Source organism: Hyalella azteca, unplaced genomic scaffold (genome assembly GCF_000764305.2).
Source record: "Hyalella azteca isolate HAZT.00-mixed unplaced genomic scaffold, Hazt_2.0.2 contig7452, whole genome shotgun sequence".
Taxonomy (NCBI): Eukaryota; Metazoa; Arthropoda; class Malacostraca; order Amphipoda; family Hyalellidae; genus Hyalella; species Hyalella azteca.
This window is the reverse complement of record NW_025937577.1, coordinates 326,012-351,284: the sequence shown is the minus strand read 5'-3', so window position 1 is coordinate 351,284 and position 25,273 is coordinate 326,012. Positions and strand designations below refer to the sequence as shown.

The following is a 25,273-nucleotide window of genomic DNA, read 5'->3' as shown; positions in this document are numbered from 1 at the left end:
ATAAGCAAAATTATGCTTTACTTTCTTTTTATCGAAAAGAAGCGAGAAATTCACCATCCTCTAATATTGCTCCGAAAAGTGCATAGTAGAGTACATGATTTGGCAAAAACCTATACCGATAAATGCTAATATAATAAGTAATTAATTAAACAATTGTTTCACGAATTTTATTCCATTCAATACCATGAATTCACAGGCAAGAATTCCAATCTGAGTTGTCATGGCAAGACTTGCCTTGTTAGTTTCTGTTCCAGCAGGCAATGCAGCGCCCTCTTTCTGCCACACGATCTCTGGCTTAGGCTCGCCGTCTGCGGCGCACTGCAGCTCCAGCACGGAGCCCTGGTCAACTGTCCGCTCTCGGGGGCCAACTATCGAAGCCTGTGTATCGAAAAAAAATTTATATATCAAATTTACCTCATGATTTGAATAATTAAAAGAGAAAATATCGAGTTTCTATATAAATAATTCCTCTCAAGACAGGAACAATATGAGATCTATTAAAGTGAAAAAATTTCCATAAATGTAATTTCCATCATGATTTGAATAATGAAAAGAAAAAATATCCAGTTTCTATAGAAATAATTCCCCTCAAGACTGGAACAATATGAGCCCTATATAGGTGAAAATTTTTAGTTTCTACAGGTAAAGGGAAAATGTATGGTATTATGACAATGAATGTTATTATTTACAGGTTTATAGCATATTTACTAAGTGATTATATACAACGACAGTTAAACGAGCATTTAAGCTGATAAATATTGTCATCCATGCGTGAGGAAGTCGAACCATGATATTTAAGTGCTTCCACAACAATCTCATGGTATTGTAGAAGTTTTTCTTCATTTTTGATTTGTCGTCGTCATTCAGCGCGTGTCAGTTGGCAATGAAATTATGAAGTAGAGAAATTCACACTCAAATGACCTATAGCACATGAATCAATACTGTTTCATCGGCTTTGTGTGTAGAGCTCGTGTACACATGAAACAAGATATTCTTTCTACGCAACAGCGGCATCTGTCTCTTGTTCAAGCACATTAATTATTCAGTAAGAGGAGAGAAACGTCGAACGCTGCTTACATTTGATGCAGACTAAAAGTTCCATTTAAAAGACAGGCCATTGCGAGAATGTTTCATGATCATATTGCACTGCCAGACCTGTTTATGCATTGCCAGCAGTGGACTCCAAAATAGTTAAACTGTTCAAATTTTATTTTCTGATTGAAATAAATACATTTGCATCGAATTTTGGAGGATAAGTAAGTATCCGGGGGAATCCGGGGGAATTTTATATGCCATTTCGATGAGAGACAATCGAGTTCTAAATTATAATGTTCGCACAAATTTCAGATTATATATTTTCTGACGTTTTATCTGCCAATTTTTTTTTGCGTGGAATGTTTTCGTAATACCATTTAAGAGTGAAATCGGGGCAAGTTAGTTACGAGTACGAACAATGCCTGACGTTCGTCAACTTATCTACAAACATTACCAGTCGACGATCGGAAATGCGGTAGCGTCAGCCCATCGGCACTAGAAAGAATTTCCCATATTTAAAAAACTCGAATGAAACGCCAGCCCAAAGGGAAGTTCTGGATGATTAGTTTGGGCGGCGTAGTGACAAGTAAAGCCAAGCGAGGACTGGTCTGTTAATTTAAATATCGGAAATTGGAAGCGCCTTGCAGAAACGTGCATTTCGTTCAATTCACACGTGGTCTTCACGTAGTGAAAGAATAAATACCGAAGATAAATAGTAAATTTGCACAGAATTCTAGACATGAACTTTGAATTATTTTGTTCTAGTGAACGGAAAATTTAACTTCAAGAGCAAATTAAGACGGATAAAAACTGCTAAAAAATGCACAGACTAATGCGAGGAAAGTATGAAGGCCTAGAGCTTGAAGAACAAAATTAATGTTCAAGGAAATGAAGAAATTAACTTACTACTGACGACAATTCGATTCGAGAAACTTGAAATTTCAAGATTCAAACAGACGTAAAATCAAGAATCCTTTTGCATTTTTCTCATATTTTCTGATTGACTCTGACTTCATTTGGATTTCCTTTACATTTCAAAGCTCAGAACTGCTATGAAGAATTTTCCGAGCGCGTTCTTCTTTTCAGCGCGTGCCTTTATATTAGTCAAATACTCTCATGCAACTGAATGTTTTGTTTTATTTGGGTTACAGAGTAAAAAATTCTGAGTGGCTAAGCGCTTTACCGAAAGTTTATCCATTATTAATAAAAACTAATGTTTACCAGATTTGCTACTATGCAGATATTATTTAAAATTACAAATAAGTGCATTTTAGTGCGTTGAGAATACTGACAGATGAAAAATGTCTTGACATGTAGAGACAGATGAAAAATGTCTTAAAATTATTAAAAAAATTAAACTAGTAACCTTAAAGGAACGGAATAAGATCTTTCATTATAACCGCTCACGACTAAACAGACCTCAATATTTTGCATCAATGATTATTTATAGTAACTATTAAGTAAATATACTAATTGGGGTCCTCTTCAAACTTCTCAATGCAGTTTATGTATGAACTAGTGACGCGCATCATGTGTGAAACTCTGTTTAATTCTCAGATCGTTCTGTTTTAATATACACCGTTAAATAATAGAGTTTAATGCAAATTTGCAAAAGGGCATGAATACAATAATCAATTTTAGAGTGGCATTTGACAAAAGAAATCATGAAGAATTGGAAATATTCATATATTTATTGCAATTATAGATAATATTTCATTCAAATATTGAATGTAAACAAATCCTTATCTATAGGTATAACTATACTTTCATAAGAGCTTCAGTACTTTCATAAAATATACTTTCATATACTTTCATAAAAGCAAAAGCTTCAGACAAAAGAAATCATGAAGAATTGGAAATATTCATATAATTATTGCAATAATAGATAATATTTCATTCATTTATTGAATGTAAACAAATCCATATCTATAGGTATAGCTATACTTTCATAAAAGCTTCAGTCATAATCAAAGCTCACCTTGGGAGCGTACTGGACGGTGAGCTTATGCTGTAATTCCACGGGAACTTTGGTCTCAATTCGACAAATGTAGACACCAGCATCAGACCTCCTCACTGATGACAAGATATACTTGCTGCCTTTCTTCTTGAAGCGCGGAACTCTGCGCACCTGCAAACATATGTCAACAACAAACTTCAATTTACGACAAGGTGAGTGGTGCTAATTGATAAGGTTTTTATAAGGTATAAAAACAGGTATGAGGTTTTTACTAAATACATTGCGGCAATGTACGTTATAAATTTAATTAAACCGCGATGTAAAATAAATGATGAAAATTATCTCCTTGGCTTTGGTATAACGAGAGACAATATGGATATTAGTACACAGTAGTGGGATGTATGAGGTGTCACTGATTACGACTAGTAATGCTACCTGAGGAGCTGCCACGTCGAACGAAATATTACGACTTTGCATTTTGATACAAGCTACGTGTAGAATATAACCTAGAAGACTATATAGATACTGGTAGAAAATATAGATACTGGTGGAATATATATTTTATGTTTTAGTATTGAATTATTTTTCATATTTGATTATAGGTTGATTTATTTTTCATAGTGAAGTGTCTCAGAAATTCCAGCAGTACGTAGAAGACCTTAAACCGACGACATCGGCATGCAGCCAAGATCCTACGCATTCAGTCTAACATTAATCATAATACAGCTCGAAAAATACATCAAAATAATACGTCCATCGAAAATACACTGACTCATTTCAAATTTTCAAAACTGGGCGCGCAATAATATATTTGCGAAATTTTTCATGCGCCTAAACTGGAAGGTAGCGATAATAGTGGACTCTTGTTTTAAATATCTAGGAATTTTAGCGAACGCTATGTTTGCCTGAATAAAAGTATATTCTTCAGTGAGGCAAATGTTCCAAAAGCGTTTTGTTTTACTCAAAATCATGTATTCATTCTTGTAATTAATCCTTAGAATTTAGGCTGATAGGTTAAACTTTTTTGAAATAAAATTAAAAACCGCTAAAACAGATGTAGGAATTTGTGAAAAGAATTTAAGCCTACAAACAAACCCTGCCAGATCGCTTTGAGCTCGCGTCATGAATAAGTGTGTCAGTCCGCATTACGACCGAAAGGAGAAATAGATATCATTTACAGAAGTATTACGAGTCCCCAAGATTAAAACCAGCATGAACATTTAAGCGGCTTTGTACAACGCATCTGTTGTTGTGATTCCGTGTTGCAGTTCAGGCACTCGCGGAGGAACGATCAGGACATAAAATATTGGCGCGCACTTCGAAGATGAACCTCCGGCCGATGATGAATCGGCAATGATGTTAGTAGAGTTTCCAGCAACAAAATCCTTATTTAAAAACTTGGCTGATGTTCAGCGAAGGACAAATCTTACAAGAGCTTCCGTACATCACAGACGAGCATCGCCACGACCATGTGTATGGCATTCATCTCGACGCAGTAGAGCCGATCAGCTTCCACTCGCATGCACGCATTGAAGATGATGTCAGTCAGCGAGGCCATAACATTATGCATGAGATTATGCAGGACCATGTACGGCTCGAGCATATCTCGTAAGATCGGTTCCATGCAGTACACCATCAGTAAAGCCCGTGTTAAAGCATTCCTTATGCTGAGGATAGCACGCTCACTACTCCAGTCCTCGGCTGTAAAACATCTTTTAGCCACGCGCCTCGCACTCGAGGAGGCTCCGAAGCTCGTAAAGACTTCGGGTCACTATTGGCCGCCTCGCTTTCAGCCTCTCTACCAAAAGGGCTTGCCGCAGTTCCTAAGGTTTCTTTAAAGATGCAGCGCTGTTCTTTAGATATGCTGTTGAATTCAGCAGGAAATGTGAGCTAAAAACGCTGAGTTGGAAAAGATACGCTGTCTCAGACAGAGCACTAATATATTTAGTTAAATTTCATGTTAATGTTAAAGACGGTTAATAACCTTAAAACTTTTGAAAAGTTCGAAGTTTGTGAATTTAGTAGGTCACAAATTACAACGCTTCAGAATTTTGCATAGGAATTCTACGGAGACAGAAATGTTTAAAGTGTATGTAGTTTATGGTGAATTTAAATAATAGTTTTCCAATGATTAAATAAGAAGAAAATGTCATTTCCTTAAATGATTTGTTAAGGCGATGTCAGACAGCAAAAAAAGCTATAATTTTGGTCTACACATCGCTGAACGAATTAAAATTTATTCATCAGTCTTGAATTAGGGATAAAGATTCTGTTAAATCAGATGAATAGGCTGCAAAAAATCCTATTGAACGTTTCTACAGAGGTCGGTAACTGAAAATATCCATTCAACTGACCACTTGATGGTAGAGCATTGATAGAAGAGCATTCGCTGTGATGATGGCTTAGCTTTATCATGATACATTGGCTATTTTTATACATGGTGAGTGAGTGGTCAACTTACTCCGTTAAGTGGAAGTTGTCGAAACATTAAACCCGTCATAAGAATTTGGAAGCCATGGTCGAATGATGAACTTTTTCATGCGTTCAATTAATATCGATTTAGCGTTCTCACTTGTCATGCGTCAGTTCTGGCAACAGGTATCGGTAAGATGATAGAGGTCATGTATTCCTAAAATTTAAGTTTTTCGATTAGAAAAATTAGCGTCAGTCAGCTTGCTTTAAATTCCACGAGTAAAAATTTACGAAGTTAATCCTTTATCAAACGATATGAGTAAAATAAGAGGTAAGAGTAGTATCGATTTAATACTAAAACATAATTATATCTCGAATTAAATTGTTTGCAAAACTGCAAACTTAAATTTTTCGAGAAATTTTTAACACATGACACTTCACAGTAAATCAGGGTTATAAATAAACAAAGAGTTTGGGTTGAATGGGATTAAGATTTACGACCAGAGCCCAGAGAAGGAATAGCCAAGAAACTGAAGCCGCGAAATATCGAAGGGATCGTTGAGCCAAAGATCCAATACGATGGCAAGCTAACCCTCTCCTCAGGGCCTAGTAAGTGCAGCCAATCAAGGAAAAAGAAACAGAATCTGCACCGGCGAAAAGAGTTCGCTCGAGCTGGCATCGTCGAGCAAGGATTGAGTATCGGCAAGTCGAACCCTGACAAATTCCCGTATCAAAATGTCGCGAGGGAGTACGTGGGGAAAATGAGCTGAGGGTTGAGAGTGAGCAGTGAGCGGGAAGTCGCGTGGAGTGAATGACTGGATGAAAAAATTTTCTTAAAAAATTTTTTGGGATATTATTTATATATTAGCTGTGGGGAAGAGTTCGCTGATTTTGCATGACATGTGTTAGTCAGGTGCGTGAAATAAGATTATTTGGGCGAATATAATTTTGTTATTCTTAATAATAAATACAATAAGTTTGAGCGAGTGTGAGAGCCTATTGAAACTTATCTACAAGTCGGTAAAACTAAACAGCAAAAAATAGCAATAATGTTATAAATACGCCTTAATAATACTATAACAATAGGTTGCATTAATGACCATGAGTAGCAATATTAGCAATAGAATAGGTAGCAACAATATAATAACAACACCCCACAACCATAAATGAGAGCCCACACCACGAATAAAGGCCGTCGCAACACGAGCAACCTATGACAGAACGACTAGCACCCAAGACCAGAACTAGTGGTACCTGCTCTAAGAACTAGTGGCACCTTTTCCAAGAACGAGTCTCACCTCCAAGAATTAGTGGCACATTTTTGGAAAAAAGTAAGTGGCACTTCATGAACTAGTGGCACCTGTTCCGAGAAATATTTTCACTTATTCAAAAAACTATAGGGGCACTGATTCCAAGACCCAGTGGCACCTAACACCCAAATTATGCCATTCGAAGCGTCGAGCGGCCGAGTCACCCTATATCAGGGCACTTACTGGACTCTCGGCGGCGAAGTAGAGACTTTTGCCTCCTCGTCTGGGGTAACTCGATATGTGACTGAACGTCATCACATGGTCCGCTGCAAAAGTGAGAAAAAACATTCCCTGAATTTAGGGTGTAACCTTAGAACTCACGCCGTGATGGCCTACGAGGAAAAAGTGGACACGTGAAAATTTCAGAGGAAATTTCAATTTTTCCCAGGATTTCGAGGTACACTGGGAATGGATTTGTCTGAGTTTTCCCGGATTGATAGTATAAATTTGTTCATCCTTGCTTAATCAATGGTAACTCATTTAAGATCAATGAATAAACATATTTTTGCTGAGTCATCAATCATCTCATCTTTTTGTAAGTTCAGGGTTAAAAAGTGAGTGATTGTAATTGTTTATATAATAAAAACGGAAAATTTTCACTCAAACAGACATTTGAATGAGTGTATCTGGAATTAATATAAAACACAATTATTCACTGCTACTATTTAATAAAAAATTCTCTGCATAATTCCCCATTTCCAAAACTGAGTTTAATTAACCTGGACTCCATCACAGTGTAACAATATAGCTCCGAAATGCATCTCATTACGAGAAATTTTCAAGTGCAAACCAGCAATGAAAAATCTACGAGCCAAGAAAATAAACTGAATCTAAATTCATGGTCGAAAATGAACTGAATCTAAATTTTCGGTCGTCACAGCTGAAATTCCGCTTTTAGGAATCACTGAAATTTTCCTCCGTATTTTGATACGCATGCAAATGTTGGGGCAGAGGACTTCGACAAACTCATTTAGAAGACACTCTCAATAGGAGGCCTGAGAGGGTACGTTTGAGGGCACGTGAAGAGGGCACGTGAGAGGGTACGTTTGAGGACACGTGAAGAGAGCATGTGAAGAGGGCACGTGAAGAGGGCATGTACGAGGGCACGTGAGAGGGTACGTTTGAGGGCACGTGAAGAGGGCATGTGAGAGGGTGGGTTTGAGGGCACGTACGAGGGGGCACATGAGAGGGTACGTTTGAGGGCACGTGAAGAGGGCATGTGAGAGGGAACGTTTGAGGGCATGTACGAGGGCACGGGAGAGGGTACGTTTAAGGGCACACACGAGGGCTCGTGAAGAGGGTACGTCAAGAGGCACTGACATGATCATCGCTTTTGCCCTTTAATCGACGCTGGCTGAATTCTGAATTCAAATAGGATGGAATGCGATCCTGTAAATCAGAACTGTTCTAATTTAGAAAGAGCTGAAGTTGGAATGAGCTAAAGGACAAATCTGGGGATTTAATAACGGAAGTCGATGTTAGAACTAATATGTTGAAATTACTTCTAAATCGGCTTTGAAAGGTAAGAATAAACAGCAATTACGAATATTGTAATAATTTTGAATGAAATATTCATTTACATTTTTGACATTTCCTCATCGTCGACCCTAAAATTTTTGGCTATCATTTGACAATGTTAGTAAATGGAATGGAATGTTATGGAAGAGTAGTGTATTAAAATAGCATAATAAAACCAGATTATTAAATAAATCCCAGACTCCGATAAAAAATTTCAGATGAAACAAAATGTTCTCTCCTTTTTAAGTTTGTACAGCATGGATTCATATAGCGATCGCGTCAGACACGGTGGATTTAGGAGGCTATTTTGCGAGCAGCCTCAGACACATAAATCATGAAGATTAAATATTTTTGGATTTTCTTGAATAAAACGCGGCTGGTGGCTCAGACATTTGGCTGTTACCGGCATGATCATACGCCTTATTTTTATTGTCACTCTTGTTAAACATTCATCACCCTCCAGAGAGCACATTCAAGATAACAAGAACCTTTCCTCTGACAAGGATTTTCACAAATGATGCCACTACAAAAGTTCATAAAGAGCTGGAGAAGGCATTTTCGAGGGCAAATACATTAAATACAGTGCCATATTGTTGATTATTAGTTCAATAACTGCCACAAAGATGGTGCCTAAATCCATGGCATGATCATGTTCACAATACACAATTTTTCCATTCATTAATGTCGAATTAAAAAGTACCATGATGTTAGACGAGGTTTTGTAGCAGCGACTCGAAGATAAGCATGATTAGACTTATTTTTGTGCCCTCAATGATTATAAGCATTTGATAACCAAATTGAATTATTGCATCACCATTATTTCCCTAGCTCAAGAATTTTGTCACTAAAATGGAACTTGAATCCACAGGAATAAGTTTTTAAAGCATGGAATGGGAGCTTGTGCGATAGCAGGACTAAGTATTGAGGAGCGTCATAGATATGACTCAGCTTTAGTATTCATCAATAAGAAAAAGTTTGGCCATGACAGTGGAAATTGCTCCGTACGGATCGTCACAAAATGTCAGCTGCAAACATTATTGGTTCAACACTTCAGCGAGATGGTAAAAGTCGAGAAACGCGAGTGATGGTCCCAAATAATATCGGATCGAATCGCATTGACTTGATGCCTCAGGTAACTTCGAGCATCGCAAAGCTTTTCGTTGTTTAAAAATAGGCTCAACTTTTAGCTTCGTTTTGAGTCATCAAAGCACGATCTGGTGGAAGCTGTAATTGAGAAGCATTTTGATTGACTTTCATATTCTACTCAACATTGCTGCTGAATTTTTCTGAACATGCAATATTAAAGCTATAAAAATTTTCTAAAAATGTGGCTTTTCGAATGTTTGGCAAAAAAAACTGTTTCCTTTGCGCTTGATTTGCAACCTATCCAAATTTAGTTCAAATTTATTTGAACTAATAGCGTGTTTAATGTTCGCTATTAAGTTAACGTCAAATCACGCGTTTTTCATGGATGGCTGGCACAATCTTGAGCTAAATTAATTTCTTCATACATATATACAATATCGCAAAAACTCACTTTCTTCGACATCGCAAGGGAAAGTGACAGAATCCCCGATCCTGGCGACGAACTCTTGAGGTCGATCAAGGAAAGATGGCGGATCTTCGACAGCGCTGTTAACTTTTCCCTGTTCTTCATAACCTCCATCGTAGTTGTAGTAGTCGGTGTATTCGGTGCAGCGAGCTGCGGGAGGTAAAATAAGAGGCAGTCAGTAAAATACTCAGCTGTAAAGAGGTAAAATATGAGGCTGTAATATGAGGCAGTCAGTTAAATACTGTGAGCTGTGGGAGGTAAAATATGAGGCAGTAATATGAAGCAGTCAGTAAATACTCTGAGCTGTGGGAGGTAAAATAAGAGGCAGTCAGTAAATACTCTGAGCTGTGGGAGGTAAAATATGAGGCAGTCAGTAAAATACTCTGAGCTGTGGGAGGTAAAATATGAGGCAGTCAGTAAAATACTCTGAGCTGTGGGAGGTAAAATATGAGGCAGTCAGTAAAATACTCTGAGCTGTGGGAGGTAAAATAAGAGGCAGTCAGTAAAATACTCTGAGCTGTGGGTGATAAAATAAGAGGCAGTCAATAAAATACTTTGCGCTGTGGGTGGTAAAATAAGAGGCAGTCAGTAAAATACTCTGAGCTGCGGGAGGGGAAATATGAAGCAGTCAGTAAAATACTCTGAAGGGTAATGTATGATTAATAACTTTGCGTCATAAAAAGTTATTCGTGCACCCCTCTGTGAGAAATACTTTACGAGTCAGTATCCAAAGGCCCAGAGTTTCCTAAAGCGGGAAAGCAGCGTAATTCATGGGCGACATGATTAATTCTTTTGGCACTGTGCAATGGAAAATTTATTACGCGGGAGAAAATAACACACCAATGACCTAAAATTACCATGTGATAAGTTCTGTTCATGTTGAAGCCTTGATTTAAAATGAAAATCAATAATGAGTGTGTGTAGCCCACTAATAAAAAATGTACACATTAAATGTTCATGTAAAACGACGAGGAAGTGGAAGATGTAATGAAAATCGCATAGGTTATAGCTGCGTTATTCATGAATTAAATCGTGCACTACATCACGGAAGTAACCGGAAAATAAATTTTCCTAGTTTTCATCCTAAAGTAATATTATTTTGAAAGTCCGTGTTTCCACTTTTTATATGTATAATGTATATCCTCCTATCAAAAATCAAGGCTAAATTCTCGTTTTATGGTAAGTAATAAAAAAATTTGGTAGCCAAACGTCAGAGTTTCACGAGAAATTAAGAAAGGATTCCTTTGATGTGAGGGAAACTCTGGTTGCTGCACCAGATCCTGAGATGAGAGACTCTGACTCCAACTTTCCAATAAAAAGAAAGTTTCAGGACATCAAAGCGCCGAGAGAATAACCGTTCATTTAAGCAGAAGGAGAGGCCCTGTTGAGAGCTGGAAATAAGACAGTCAATCGGTGGCTGCCTGTGCAGCGGTGCTTTATACTTGCTAAAAAATACGCTTTGGTAGCAGGTTATGTGCTCGAGGATTCGAGCTTCAGATGACACTGATATTTTGTACCGGAAGATCTACTATTCATGTTGGGTAAAGTGAGGCCATGCTTAAATGATGACTGCGATTTTCGCTCGATCAAGGTTAAAAAAATAAATCAGTACTAACTGCAGTGACTGACAGAGAGCGCATTTTCTCGTCCGTCAGTGCAGTCACGGACGGACGGACGGACGGACATGGCGAGCACAATAGCGCCTTTTTTACATAAATAAGAAAATGCGCTAAAAAGATTGTCAGGGGACTCAGTTATTGATTTTGTTCATAGTTAACCAATGATAAATTATGAATTATTCATACTATGCTCAATGCGTAATTACTGACTGACGACGACTTATAAACAATTTAGAATTCCTTACTCTAACCGCAATCATGCCATTTATATACATACTTCCAATTCCAAAAGAGCATTATATCTATTGCATAGTGACTATAAGCATGCATGAGAAAGATTTGGACTTCACATCGCAGTTTATTTTTTGGTGATGTTTCTACGCCGTACTATAGTGCCGCACAAGGCAGGCATGAAGGAACTGGTATACTGTAGTTATGTCGAATACCTATATGTGATAACCGCCATTTGTGCTGATTTTAAGTATTTCTTAGTGGTAAATAAATTACATTTATTGGTGCAAACCTGGGCTAATTTTTCTGGAAACCTGCTGATAAACAGCCGGAATGCTCGATCTTGCTGCAAACGTGCTCGTCTCTCTGATCGACTTTTCTTGCTAAGAATTTCAACTTGTACGTTAAAATAAATACTTTATTGAATCGGACGAATTGAAGCACTTCTCGTCGCAGAATTCATTTCACTGAAATTGAAGATCTTAACTAAGAAATTTCTTATCGTGTGTAACATTTATTTTAATTGCGCGTTATTCAATAATGTGTTCTTGGATACATGATTGAACTTAGAACTTGCTTCTGGCTACAAATCTTCTATTAAATAAGATTCTTCTATTAAGCACTAACTTACTTCGGTGATTTACGTTCTCTTGATTATCGTGTTACGATATTTATAACGTTCATTATGAATCCGGTATGAAGGTTGGAATTGGACGCTGTTGCATCACTAATGGTCGTTAGGAGTGTTGTATTTTACGAGCGTTGCGTGCATGGCATCGTTGTCAACATCTCTAGCGCAGTAATTCATAAAGACGTTCAGTCACCCTGCCTAATTATTATCTATGTTAGAACAATAATTATAGCCTCAACTTTCACATTGACCGCATCGAGGCAGGTGCCCTAGTCACTCTCATCATCCAGATTATGGGATGCATATAATCAAACTTCCCTGATGGATGGTATTGTGCTTCAAGAACTCACTTCGGACACAGGTCCTTGATGAGGCAGGACCTGGATTACAGGCTAAAAATCCACGGTGATTTGTCAGAGTGCCAGAAGACCGACATTACAGCAACCCTAAAGAGTGAAGTCCATCGAGGAGCCTTGGTTGACCGAGGTCTTTGTACTCACAAAGCTCTTCACAAACAACGCCGTCATGAAATGAACTGGAATTATTCAAATCGAAACTTGACTGCAACCTTTATTGGCTCAACTAGCGATCGGTAGTCGGGTGCTAAATAAACTGTACATGATTTTTAATTTGGATCAGTAATTATTTTTAGTTGTTAAACTGCACCTGTCATATGCCCCTGGGACATCTGAACAAATACACAATTTAAAAAATTCTAAGGTAAAAGCGCAATATGGTAGCGTACTGAAGAAGAAAAAACATCCCTAAGCCAGGCGTGACCAGAGCTATGGAATTGGTTCGTGGTAGGCACATAAGGCATAGGCTTGGACATCGGAGTCGGAGATTACACGATGCTTTCCTGTTCACGAGCGCATCACACGTGTAATTACAGCTCTGCATGCCCAAATGTCCCCAGGGATGGACTAGTTCCATGCCAAATCCTGATGGAATTCACCGACAAAAAACAATTTAATTCTTATTCCACTTTAGCGAGGCTTGCGGTAAACACGTCAGAGATCGTTCGTCTTTGGGCCCAATATTTTTTTATATTGATAATACTTGTATAAGATATATTTTTTCTGACTTAAAGCTATAGAGATAAAATATTGCTATTTTTAACCAAATTGGTTTCGGCATTAAATCGGAAACTGAATCCACTGTGATTGGACCAGTAAGTGAAGACCTGTTAACTCTGTTGAGTGAACAATATTGTTGACGGTAATTACGGTAGCTACCAGCTATTTAAAATAATAACTTCCCACTTACCAACTCCTCAGCGCCATTAAATTTTATTCGAATTATTCGAATAAAAATGGCACTGAATAAATTTTCATCTGCATCTCAGTATTAACAAGTTGTAATAATCAAGTCGCAAACTTAACCAGGGCAAGAAAGGATTGAAAATTAAATTTTCATTTAAGCATAATCTGGTTCATGCATGGTTGAGAAATCATTACTTTCACATACGATGTTGCTTGAAATTATAAATTATAAAGTCAATTAACGGAGTAGTTGTTCAAGTAAGAGGTTATAATTAGTTCCGAGCAAATTTCGAATGAAGTTCGCTAGCACAAGCAGTTGGTCCTCCTTGAAGCTAAACTTCGGAAATGCAATTTTTCAAGCTTTTGATAGGACACGTAAATTGGAGCAGTAAAAGCTGTCAAAAAATGAAGCTTTTACAACAAATTTAAATGGGACTTTAACTTGCTTACATGCGAACTTAAATATCAGTGAGATAATTCTTTATGTAAGATAAGATAAACATTCGCAAAATTACATGCTTTGAATTATAAATTATTTATCAATATGAACGCAGACGGAAGCATTTGATTTATAGCTGCCATGATGCGTGTCGTGGACTCATCTAGAGCTTGGGAAGACAATTCCGTGTAATGAAATAATACCCTTCAAGTCGGCAATAAAACCACAAGAGTCTAATGCCTAATCACTCCTGTTGCTCTGTTAGATTAGCGAAGTTTTAAAAGGGTCTCATCCATCATTCATTCGTTCCAGAGTAGCCAAGCTGTCATAACAAAGTTTGGTAATACATCAGAAATTCTTGTCGAAAAAGAGCAGTTGTTAGCCATGATGAAATATAAGAGATATGTACATGCTGCCACACGCTGAGCTGGAATAAGGGAGCAATTACATGTCCAGGCAAAGCAAAGTTCAGAGCTGCCTTGTCATTCATGAGAACGGCCGGCAATTGCAGCGAAGTTCCATCGAAGCTGCACTGGCCAAATTACTATACTAATGCTTGTACCTCACGCTCCTCTTACTCATATGAAAACGTTCTTTTATTGATAATATTGACAGATTAAACAAGTTTTATTCATATGCGTTTTTATGCGTTTCGAGTCTAACAAGGTTATACTATAAGGAATTGTTAAATTTATCTAGTTTTATATAATGCATGAAACGTGCCATGTATGAAAAAAAAACTCACTAAAATAACGCTTTGCAAAGGTGAGACCAAATGAAAACAAAGAAGATCAAGATAATCGAAGAGTGGATCGGGATGATCGTTGTAAATCGATATGATTTTACAGCGTCAAATTGAATGGGAGAAAAAAATTTGCTACGAGATTTTTGCATCAATTTTTTACCAGAAGTTAAAAACGTTTATCTGTAAAATCAATTAGCCATGAAGCTGTCTTAAGCAAAATTTGATATATTTCGATATGATTGCGGGGTGTTACTGAGTAGTGTGCATATCACGCATGACTTATTGATGCGATCACGACCAGAAAAAAATATGGTACAAAGCGGGACTCGAGGAAGCAAGAGAGTGCGGTATTAACGTTAGAGTTGCACGCAACAGCGTTTAGGCTTCGACCACACTTAATTTGATGATGCAATTCCCAGCAGCGAGGCGATCCAAACACCAACGCAAGGCTTCCTGTGCGTGCTGTGAGTTCAAACAGGCAAGGATCACTCACATCGTCGCTTTGTTTATGCAGGGTTCAGGAATTCTAAGCACAAATTTCCTGACGTTTGATTTGCATTGGGCCAAGATATCTGCGCTGTTTCGGTAATGATCGAAGCTTTTTCCACTGACTAAAGACAATTTAATTTAGCTATTCCATAAGTATCTGATATGATTTAAAGTAGGATAGATTATAAGAGGAGCAACGGGTAGATAAGCAAGGCATATTTTGCGCACGGGGCTCGACATGCATTTTCAGGATTTTACCAACTGAATAAATAAATGAGTTCCATTCATGAAAAATGCATTGCGTACCATACACGAGAAATGCAGCGAGTTCCACACATGGGAAATGCAATGCATGTCATGAATTTGAAATGTAATGCGTTGCCTGAATTAATTAACATGTAACATTATATGAGAAATAAATCTTTGAAGTGCCATGCAAGAAAATCAGCGTTAACATAAAAGACAACTGATAAAAGCTTCTCGTGGAACGATTATAATTATATCGATGAATAAAATGAATAAATTTAGTGTGACAGTAAAATATTCTAAATTTTCATATTATTTTGAACGAAATTTATTGGTTCTAACTGCGGAGTAATTAGTATTTGCATTATTACTTCAAATTTTCTTCGGGAATCGGTAGAGCGCTAATGAAATTCAACCGAATTGCAAAATTGGCAGACTCCCAAGTCATGAAACGCACACAAAACGAACATATAATCCTACATACGCACAAGGAAAATTATGCATATCGTCATTAAAAATTCTCCCTAATTTTATTTCAAATACATGATGAGACACAGAAAATTATTAACGTTTTACATTACCGGCTGATATCTATGATGAGGTGAAGAAATAATTTCTTTTTAGAAACTTCAACAAGAAAGAAACGTGTAATATTGACAGCCCAAGTGTTGAGAATTTTCAAAAAGGTGTTGGGAGCAATGAACCTTAAACATCTTCTAATACGAAAAAAATAAAAAAAATTTTGTTTCAAGAATACAAAGTAACTGAATCGCTCGTTCGAGAACATGTACCGAGTTTCAGCATAATAGGCATTCCATTTACGAGCGGTGGTGGCTTGTGGTTGTCAGCATACGTTTCTCGCGAGCGCAGCGCGAGTCGAGAGCATAGCCGATCTACGAAACATCGCACTATTGATTAGTCTCTTAGGAAATTTTTCTGTCGAGGCTAATTTCAGTGCGAATTTTTTACGGCTGTTGGAGAAAGAATGTTATCCTGATAATCGCCCCTTTTACGTAACGCCAAATGAAAAAAATACAAAAAAATATACGTTTCATTTTAATTTAATGTACTTCCAATAGTTATCTGAATGAACAATTACAAGTCAACCTTTATATCAAGAGACAATTTTCAAGAATTTTAACTTTGAAAATCTTTTCCAGGAACACCTCAAAAATATCACCGAAAAACTACGAAATTGGTCCCTATTGATAATAAATACAGTACATTATTCTGCACATGAAAATTTCGAAAAAGTTTTTTGTAAATGTATGTTTTATAATACTGATGGTAAGAGTTGAAATGTATTTTTTATACGGAGAGCAAATTAAAAATTGTTAAAGTTTCGTAAAATTGAAGCAGGCTAAACAAACGATAAAGCAATGCACCGAGTATGATTTAATAATGCTCGATTGCACATATTATGTGTATTGTTGGGATAAAGTTTAACGGACACTGGCGAGACAAATGTTTACGTTTTTACGTTCTCATCCTCCAAACCATTAATACTGGAGCATATGATAGTGACTGGAAACCCGAATTCTGAAGCTGCAAAGAAAATTCAATCATCAATGAAAATGCACATGAAACTATCGACATTAAAAATTCGAAGCATCGTTAGTGCCAAAAAAAAAACGAGAAAAAATGAAGCAGAACCTTACGGAAATGCCACAACCATTTATTTCAAATTTTAAATGAATTAAGTTTGAAAGGAACGAGTGTTGCAGTTCAATATTAAGAATAACATCGCACAAACAATTGAAAACAATCGAAATAATCTACAAAAAATGAAAAATTCAACAACCTTGCTATGTAAACAGTTAATGGACAAGAATTCGCGCCTTGTATCGATTACAAATATTTTGTAATGAAGAAGGTTGTAAACTTTTGTGAAACAAAAACTACAGCGGTTTGGCAACAGCTGTGTTAAGACTCCGCCTCACTTGCCACCTCTTGTCCGGAAGACCAAGGAACGAGCCCCAGCTTGCACCAACATCGTCATGCGATCCCAAAAGCATGCACCAGCATCGTCACGCAATGTAGTAAGCTTCTACCGCTTGCTCTAGCATCATTATGCGATTCCTCAACCCTGCACCAACATCGTCTTTTGATGCCCCAATCATCGACGCTTAGTGACAAAAAAAGAGGCTGGAGCGAATGCTTTCATGACAAGGAAAGTTCCCAGGAAAAAATTCACCAACTACTGCATTAAGAAATTAATTTTCGCGCAGTAATCATGACTCCTAAAATTATATAATACGCTTGATTTGAGCTCTCGAGGCTAAAAAAACTTCATATCGGGAAACAATGAAAAAATTCGGTTAAAAAAAGCTTTATAATCTTCAAACTGAAGTGCTTCGAGGAACAACAGGCTTTCTGACTAAACCTATAGCGTTGTTTGTTCTAGATTCTCTTTAATTTTTCATTAAAAATAATCCGAAACTCCTAACATGCTAAATTCTCCATTGCTCAAAACCTAAGAACAAGAAAATAATTGTTCCTTAATTATTTACAGAGACTCCATCATGAAGAAAAGATGATTTTTCCTTGAGGGATGTAAGCGAGTGGCCGGGCACGGTCCACAATAAGGGTGCACTAGAATCCAGCGTCCAAAATATTAGGTCCGGGAGTCATATTTTGGTCGGGGACTGGGGCCAATAAAGAGCGCCGGCAGTCTGGCAGCTCCATGCTGCCGACACCTCGCGATCAACAAATCTTGAGCTGCAAGTGCCCTGCCAATTTCCTTTAATAAATAATTCGACATGAGCTCGAGCCCCGCTTGTGCTTGTCATCTTCACGTCTAGGAGTCTTCCATCTGCTCCCCATATGAGTTTTATAGTGCTTTATTCTTTAAAAGTGTTAGAGTAGTTTAAAATACAAGAATTCTTTGTTTCCTACGCTTTGTTTTTCCAAATTCAACACTGATTAAAGTGTTTTGTCTGTTTCGGGAAAAAATGGAAAGAAAAGCGAAAACAGCAGATTAGTCGAGGCAAGTTTTAATGCGTTATTCATATGGAACGAAACGAAATAAATTTTTTTAATTATTATGACGAAAATTTGTAAGCGAATGCCGTTGTAAATTAATGAGCTTCGCCGATGGAAAAACTCAAATCCGTTAAATTAGCGCTTGAAAGTCGTACTGAAATTAATTCTACATAAGCAGACTTCAAAAATTTGGAAGTTAAAACAAATTTTGGGCAATAGATTCTATATAAGAGACTTGCGAAATTTCTTGCAATTTTTGCAGAATAAAACACTGTACTGCTGGCTTAAAATTTTTAATGAATTCAAGGTAAATATAAGTGCACTTTCCTTGTGGCATGGGAATATTCAACCAGAAATAAATATTATAAATCGTCAATATGAGGGCAACAATGTCATCATATTTAATAGAGTGTGTATCAATAAAGTCATCATATTTAATAGATTGTGTATGTAGGAGTCAACGAGTACTGATGACATGTACTCATTGGTACATGTCAAAGGAATAAACCGCTAACATCACGCTATATATCCTTAGCATTAACATCCTTATGTCTATAGTTGGTATAAAGTTCGTAGCTAGGCTTTCAGGTGGGGGTAGCTTCCACGACAGTCGAAAGCTTTAACGGTCGATAGCAAAACGTTAATTGGAGTCGTTAAACGTATTCTTCAATGAAAATTACCTCCAGCCCGAAATAATGCAGTTAAAATATTTTGGTATAAAAAGGAATAAACATTTGTTTAAAATGATAAAAAGAATGAAAAATCTAATACTTCGTAGTTCCCACATCACGACTAACAGAAAAATACTGCAAAAATTTGATAAGCAAAAAATATTAAAATATATCTTCAATTAAGAAAACCATTTCAAATTTTGGATCATACTTAACTCATGCAAAAAATCTATTCGCTAATCTCAACCCGTTGCAAACGGAGCGCTTGTGCTCAGTATGAGAAACCTCACTGAGGCATCAAATCAATATGAATGAATATTTTTAATCCGATCCCAACATGAAGTATCCGAAAACCAGTAAAATGAACATTTGGCAATATTTTACAACCATTTTTAATGCCATGAAAAATGTACATGCAAAATAATATTTTTAAATTTACTAGAAAGAAAATCACCAGCGCTTATTATAGTCTATTATGGAAGGCCTTTTCCTTTCATTTCGCACTAGAAACAAACTTACCCAATCACAATTTTATTTGTAACTGTATCAATTAATTAAGCTTATATACATCCACGCACGAGGAATGAAACACGAAGCTAATTAGATTTGTGTTCGTTGTTCGAAACCTTGAACGTCACTGAAAAAAAATTTTAAAGCACGAAAATCACAGAACGCTAACAGTTTCTAAAAAAAATGAAAACTGGTCGAGGTTTTTGGCGCAGCGTCGAGTTCTTGTCTAATCGATCAAACTGGTGCCATAAGTGGCAGGCAGCCAGCGGCGAACATGTAGTAAAACCTCAAACCATTATTCAGTGGCAGGAAAACAGTTGCTTTATTTTGCTGAAACTATTTGTTGAGGTACGAAACTATTACGTTTTTAATGAAAATTAATGGGGGGGCTAAGGTTCAATCTTAAAATGATTTTAGAGAGCTGTTAATGTGACACAGGGGAAGTTGAGTGCGGGAAATTTAGCCCACATTACCATAGGTTTAACTCGTTGAGTGGGGCTCGACCCATGCAGGGTCTTTTTTTCCGGGCAAATTCTGCTATTATTTTTTTTTCAATTGCGTTTGTAGGCAAAACTTTATAATGGTGATACTTTGCTATTAAATTTTTAATAAATTTTAATATTAAACTGTAATATCGACATTTAACTCCCTTAATATCGAAATAAATCGTTGGAATCACTCATTTCGATTTAGACCTTTTTATTACCACAAAAATTCCAAATTCTGGTAAAATTAGTGCACGATTCATAATTCACCGTAGAAAATTCTTTATTATATAATTTAGGTATATTAAAAAAATCATTTCAAGTTGGGTGAACTCCTACGTTATAAATTGCACGCCGAAACGCTCGAATTGGGATGAACGGAGCCTGATTATCACTTCGAAGAGAGCTTAGTGGGATTTTGCTGCATTAAATATACTAAGCCGGGCTGATGAAAAAAAGCGAGTTGTGGAAAATCGATTTTACCAAAATCGCATTTTGGTAAAAATGCGAGTTGTGCAAGTCATAACAAGAAAAAAATTAGGAATGCATTAGCTAACAGAAATGCAAAGAAAATAAAATCACAAAATATATTTATATCATCTCTCAAGCACCTTGATTTGTAGCGTACGATGCTCTAAAACAACTTCAACAATGTGTCAAATGAGACAAAAATTTCGGTTGTGATGTTACTGAATTTTCGGCACAATTGGTACGACAAGAGATAAGCAACCCAAAACGCACACCACGGATGTTATCGTGTAACTGACGTGCCAGGGACAGCGTGTGTGATGAGTTCGTGATTGCAGGCAATGCAATCAATGCCCAATGTTGAATTAATTTCGTATGATTCGATAAATATCGGGATAAATCAAAACAAGAGTAAAAAGATAAATAACTCTCAATTTACCAATCAATTCATTTATTAGATCGATCAAATATAAACTAGATCTACAATCTATTGATGCGCGAACTTGAATTCGTACCAGTTACTAGCGTATTAGAACTAAAATTTTTAGTTTAAACTAACTATAGTAAACTAATTAAAATTGACCTAACCAAACATGTAAACAAATCCAGTAGCGGAAGTTTATGCTTTGGTCGCTACAAATTTATTCATGTAATTGAGTTAAAAACGATTCATTGTAATTACGACCTTCAAATAAAGTGCTCAATCAGTTAAAAGCGAGTTATTTTATTCTTCGCTTGAACATAAGTTTGACCTAAAATTGATTTATTTGTCTTCATAATTAAATTCCATTTAAATTGTCATAAGTTTCCACCAGCACCAAAGGCATAAGTTTCCCGAAACGCATAGAACTCCAAGTAGCATATTTTATTTTAAAGAGTAAAACTTGTCAGTCACCGAGATAAATCTGGCGTTGGATTACCCAAGGAGAATCACGTTAGAGTCTTGACAAACTGGATTAGGCCGGAGCCTTGCCGCCAACAACTGAATTGTTGCCGGCGACTCACCTGCTAATGCGCCTGTGTTCAGTGATGCAAACCAAGCAAGTCTTCCTTCTATCGACGCGTTGTATGAGGGAGCCTATATGGCAATGGTGTGTCGAGGGCCACGACCTGAGCTTGTTACAGCATGTTTGGTGACGTTGGGTTATCATCGTGATCTTGTTATCATGTTATTATAATATCATTTTGTGAAGATGGTTTATAGCAACTATCGTTGTATGCTGACGGACGTGGGAGAAGAAAAATGTTAGCTGTATTTATTAAGTGTTATTAACAGTGTGCGTGTGTGTGTGTGCGTTGTGCAAAATTTTCGTTCACATGATACTAACACATCTATCTCATTTACTTCCAGAGACGAAATGGAACCAAATATTAGTTCTTATTTAAACGCAAACTTTGAGAAGCGAGTTTTAAGTGAAACCAGTGATGCAGACGACGCCTCATATCCACTTCTGCCAGCGCTCGGCTGGAACAAATTAGATGTTGCGTCTCTTCAAGAAGTGCTCTTCCAACAATATCATTTGGTGCTCGTGGAGGAGGCTTTTAGAGTCGCGGCTAATATCCGTCTCGAAAACATGACTAGAAATGATATTCTAGGATAGGCAGGCATCTTTGTGAGCGCCGGGGACTTCGGCAAAAGCTTTGTGGAGGACTTTTTGAGGACAAGAGTCAATGATTCATTATTTGATAATAAACGCGATGTAGGTACACAAAAAATCAAAATTTATACACTCAGTTGTGTCTAACGTCTAAGTATTATTTGAGCTACCAATATTTCCCCTGTAGATATTAGATATTTGGACCATTAATTAAGGATATGTTTAATACCAGCAACATCAAATTTAACCAGTAGAGAGGTTATTGAGCAATTACGTGCAAGGTAAATGCTTTAGCGAGGTTTCCTTTGTTTTAGAAGCGCTAAAAGATTCAGTTGTTTCATAGCATTTGTTTGGCGAGTGAGACCCCGTAAGTCAACGTTTGTCGCCGATGGCTGCAACCGCTCGATCATTGTCAATATTTACCATTTGTGTACTGAACTTAGCGGCATTGATCGAGAAACGTAACTAGTGGAAGTGTTTACATCGCCTCTAGCGCAAGCCGATAACACAAAGAGCTTTGTTGACTTCCACCAATCATGCAACGTTACAGAGTCCCTTGGTAATTCTTGATGAATTATGTTTGTCGATAACGCTGAATATATTATTATTGACGCTTCATTGTAATGAGTCAACTGTTAGTCATAAAACGCAAACTCATCAACTGCTGAATATACATGATAAAAAGATTAAAAAAACACTAATGTTATAGTATGAATAATATTGTAGTTGACCACTTTGCAAATTATAATAATAAATAGTGGATCATAAAATAATATATTTCTAGCAGTTGTAGGGAATTGAAGCCTGTTTTATTGTAATATAACCATTTTCTCTACGAAAAGAGCCATGAGACTTTAGGATAAAAAAGATGAAATAAACTCTAAAGAAAATTCTGTGTACATATAATGGATTATCAGGTATTTTCTTCAATCTTTGCATATGACTTGGCAACAATAGAAACAAAAATTTTAGGAACTGTACATCTAACTCGAGCTAGCGTTTCAAAAGTCAAGGCCTCTTAAATCCAGTGACGCTAAAAACCAAGAACTTTCACCAACGCGCGACTGTACTTCGCGTCTAAATTAGCCCATCGCTACCCTTCCAATGCAAAGCCGAAAGCAAGAGCACTCGGCGCTGTTTGAGGGTTTTTTCCGCGGCTAAAAACAAGGCAATTTGAAGCGTGTGTTTTTGGTCAGATTACCCTGTGGTCCAATGATGCCGCAATTTTTGCTGCGAGCATTACTAGGTAACACCGTTCTTTATTTTGGTCAAGCGAGCCGTGAACATAAGCGAGCTTTTAGCGGCTGCACACTAAAGATTATGGCTGAACTCGCACCCTAATAACTTATTCAGGCAGCACCTAAAGCCGCTGCAAAAACACACGTTTCACAAGTCATACAAGCAAATTTTAAGGTCACCATTTGAGACTGAGGCAATTAAGTAAATGGATGCAATTTTCAGCGTCGATTTAAAAACTCTCTCGAGACCAGGAAACGCCCGAAAAGAATGAAATTTAACGGCTAAAAACGTAATAAAAGAAATTAATACTTGTAATAAACTGCTGCACTCATGAATATTAATCAGGTATATGATACGTTCCCTCGTCAAGCCAGAAATGTGAAGGAAATTAACGAGCGTGGATGAATGGCTTCAACAATCTTCAAATTTTCAAACCGGCAAAAATGTAACGAATCAAATTAATTGCCTTGCATCTGCACAAGCTCAACTACGTTACGTCAAATAGCAGTTTTATGATATTCTGCTCAAATGCCGAGTGTTCATAATGATTAAATGCACTTCTATACTGTATTAATTATTCTCGGTCGATAAGCAAATACTGAGACACTAAGCGGGAGAAAAATATAAATTAAGCTTAGATATATGAATAAAATGTAATTAAACAGAGATAACTGGATCAAACTATTAATTATGTGTCATTCTTAATTTATTTCTGTAAATGAATGAAACTATGATTGGTGTGTGTTATGTAACCCTAGTCGTTAAATATATATTTTTTGATCATAAATTCCCATCACATTAATCGTTAAGTGTTAGCGCTGCAATTACTCTAGCCACAATGACGAAACTGCACAGTCAATTCATCAAGAACAAGAATTGTCAGTAAATTTTCTCTTAATCCTGTTAAATAAAAAAACATGCACTAGTATTAACGAAACTCACATTTAACTAAAGAAGTACTCGAATAACTCGAACAATAACTCACATTTACTTTACGAAATACGCGAATAACTCCGGCATTCAGATCCACCGTTATTATCTTACTCATGAAGATCTCTTAATACAGTGACTCTAAGAAAAGCATTGCGGGATAAAAACCTCAGTCTTTTCACCCTCATGCGCCGAGTACCTCGAGAAGCTCGCAAATCATAGATTTTAGCGCCATCCAGAGGGTATCAAAACACTTGGGCGCTGCCCGGTCTCAGAATGTTAATGAGGAAGTCCGAAAAGTCAACTCCAGTAGTCCGGACCCTTTAGTTATTCGATTGTTTTGGCGGCGCTCGCCAAGGCCGTGGCAGAGGCCTCGAGTGTTTTCAGTGCGCAAGCTCCTTATGATTTTTAAAGCATTAATGAAACACAACCGCATGACGTGGCATACCCGACTTTTGAGAAATACATGCGGCAAATTGCATCTCGTGTTAATGCATGAACTTCTTAATGTAGGTATTTTTGTCCTTCGATGCGCCAGGCGACTTGTCGCCCAATGCCCGGAGGGCCGTTTAAGCTGTCACTCGCTACTTACCCCTACTGCTCATTGTGAACTCAGATCGGGGGGCGCTGGGCCGTTTTTTTCAAACTTTTGCTCAGAGCTCGGAAAAAAACCTACAGAATTTTTTTAATGGTTGGGATCGTTCAAGTTATATTGTAACTATCTGCTACTGGCTGCACACACACAGGAGAGCGCCACGGTGGGGTTTTGTGTGTGTTGTTTATGGATTGTCGTGGCTAGGGAAATAGAAAAGTGTGAACAAATAAGTAATAATAAAAAAATTGTCGCCTGTTATCTGGTTACAAGATGATCCGTGAAAATTAAATAAGCTGCTATATGATTTCTGGCCAAGCTGTTGATAATTTTTATGTATAATTGATAGAAT

The 25,273-nt window shown here is 37.1% G+C and overlaps 1 protein-coding gene across 1 annotated transcript in view; it reads right to left on the bottom strand.

Moving 5' to 3' along the window:
* Window positions 1–25,273, bottom strand: part of LOC108677611 (protein amalgam-like) — a 111,190-nt gene that overhangs the window by 8,269 nt on the left and 77,648 nt on the right. The window contains exons 3-6 of the mRNA XM_018165863.2: window positions 9,770–9,934; window positions 6,898–6,980; window positions 3,014–3,163; window positions 235–378 (exon numbers count right to left, since the gene is read on the bottom strand). Of these exons, the coding sequence (XP_018021352.1) occupies window positions 235–378; window positions 3,014–3,163; window positions 6,898–6,980; window positions 9,770–9,934 (542 nt within the window). The remainder of the gene's footprint in view (window positions 1–234; window positions 379–3,013; window positions 3,164–6,897; window positions 6,981–9,769; window positions 9,935–25,273) is intronic.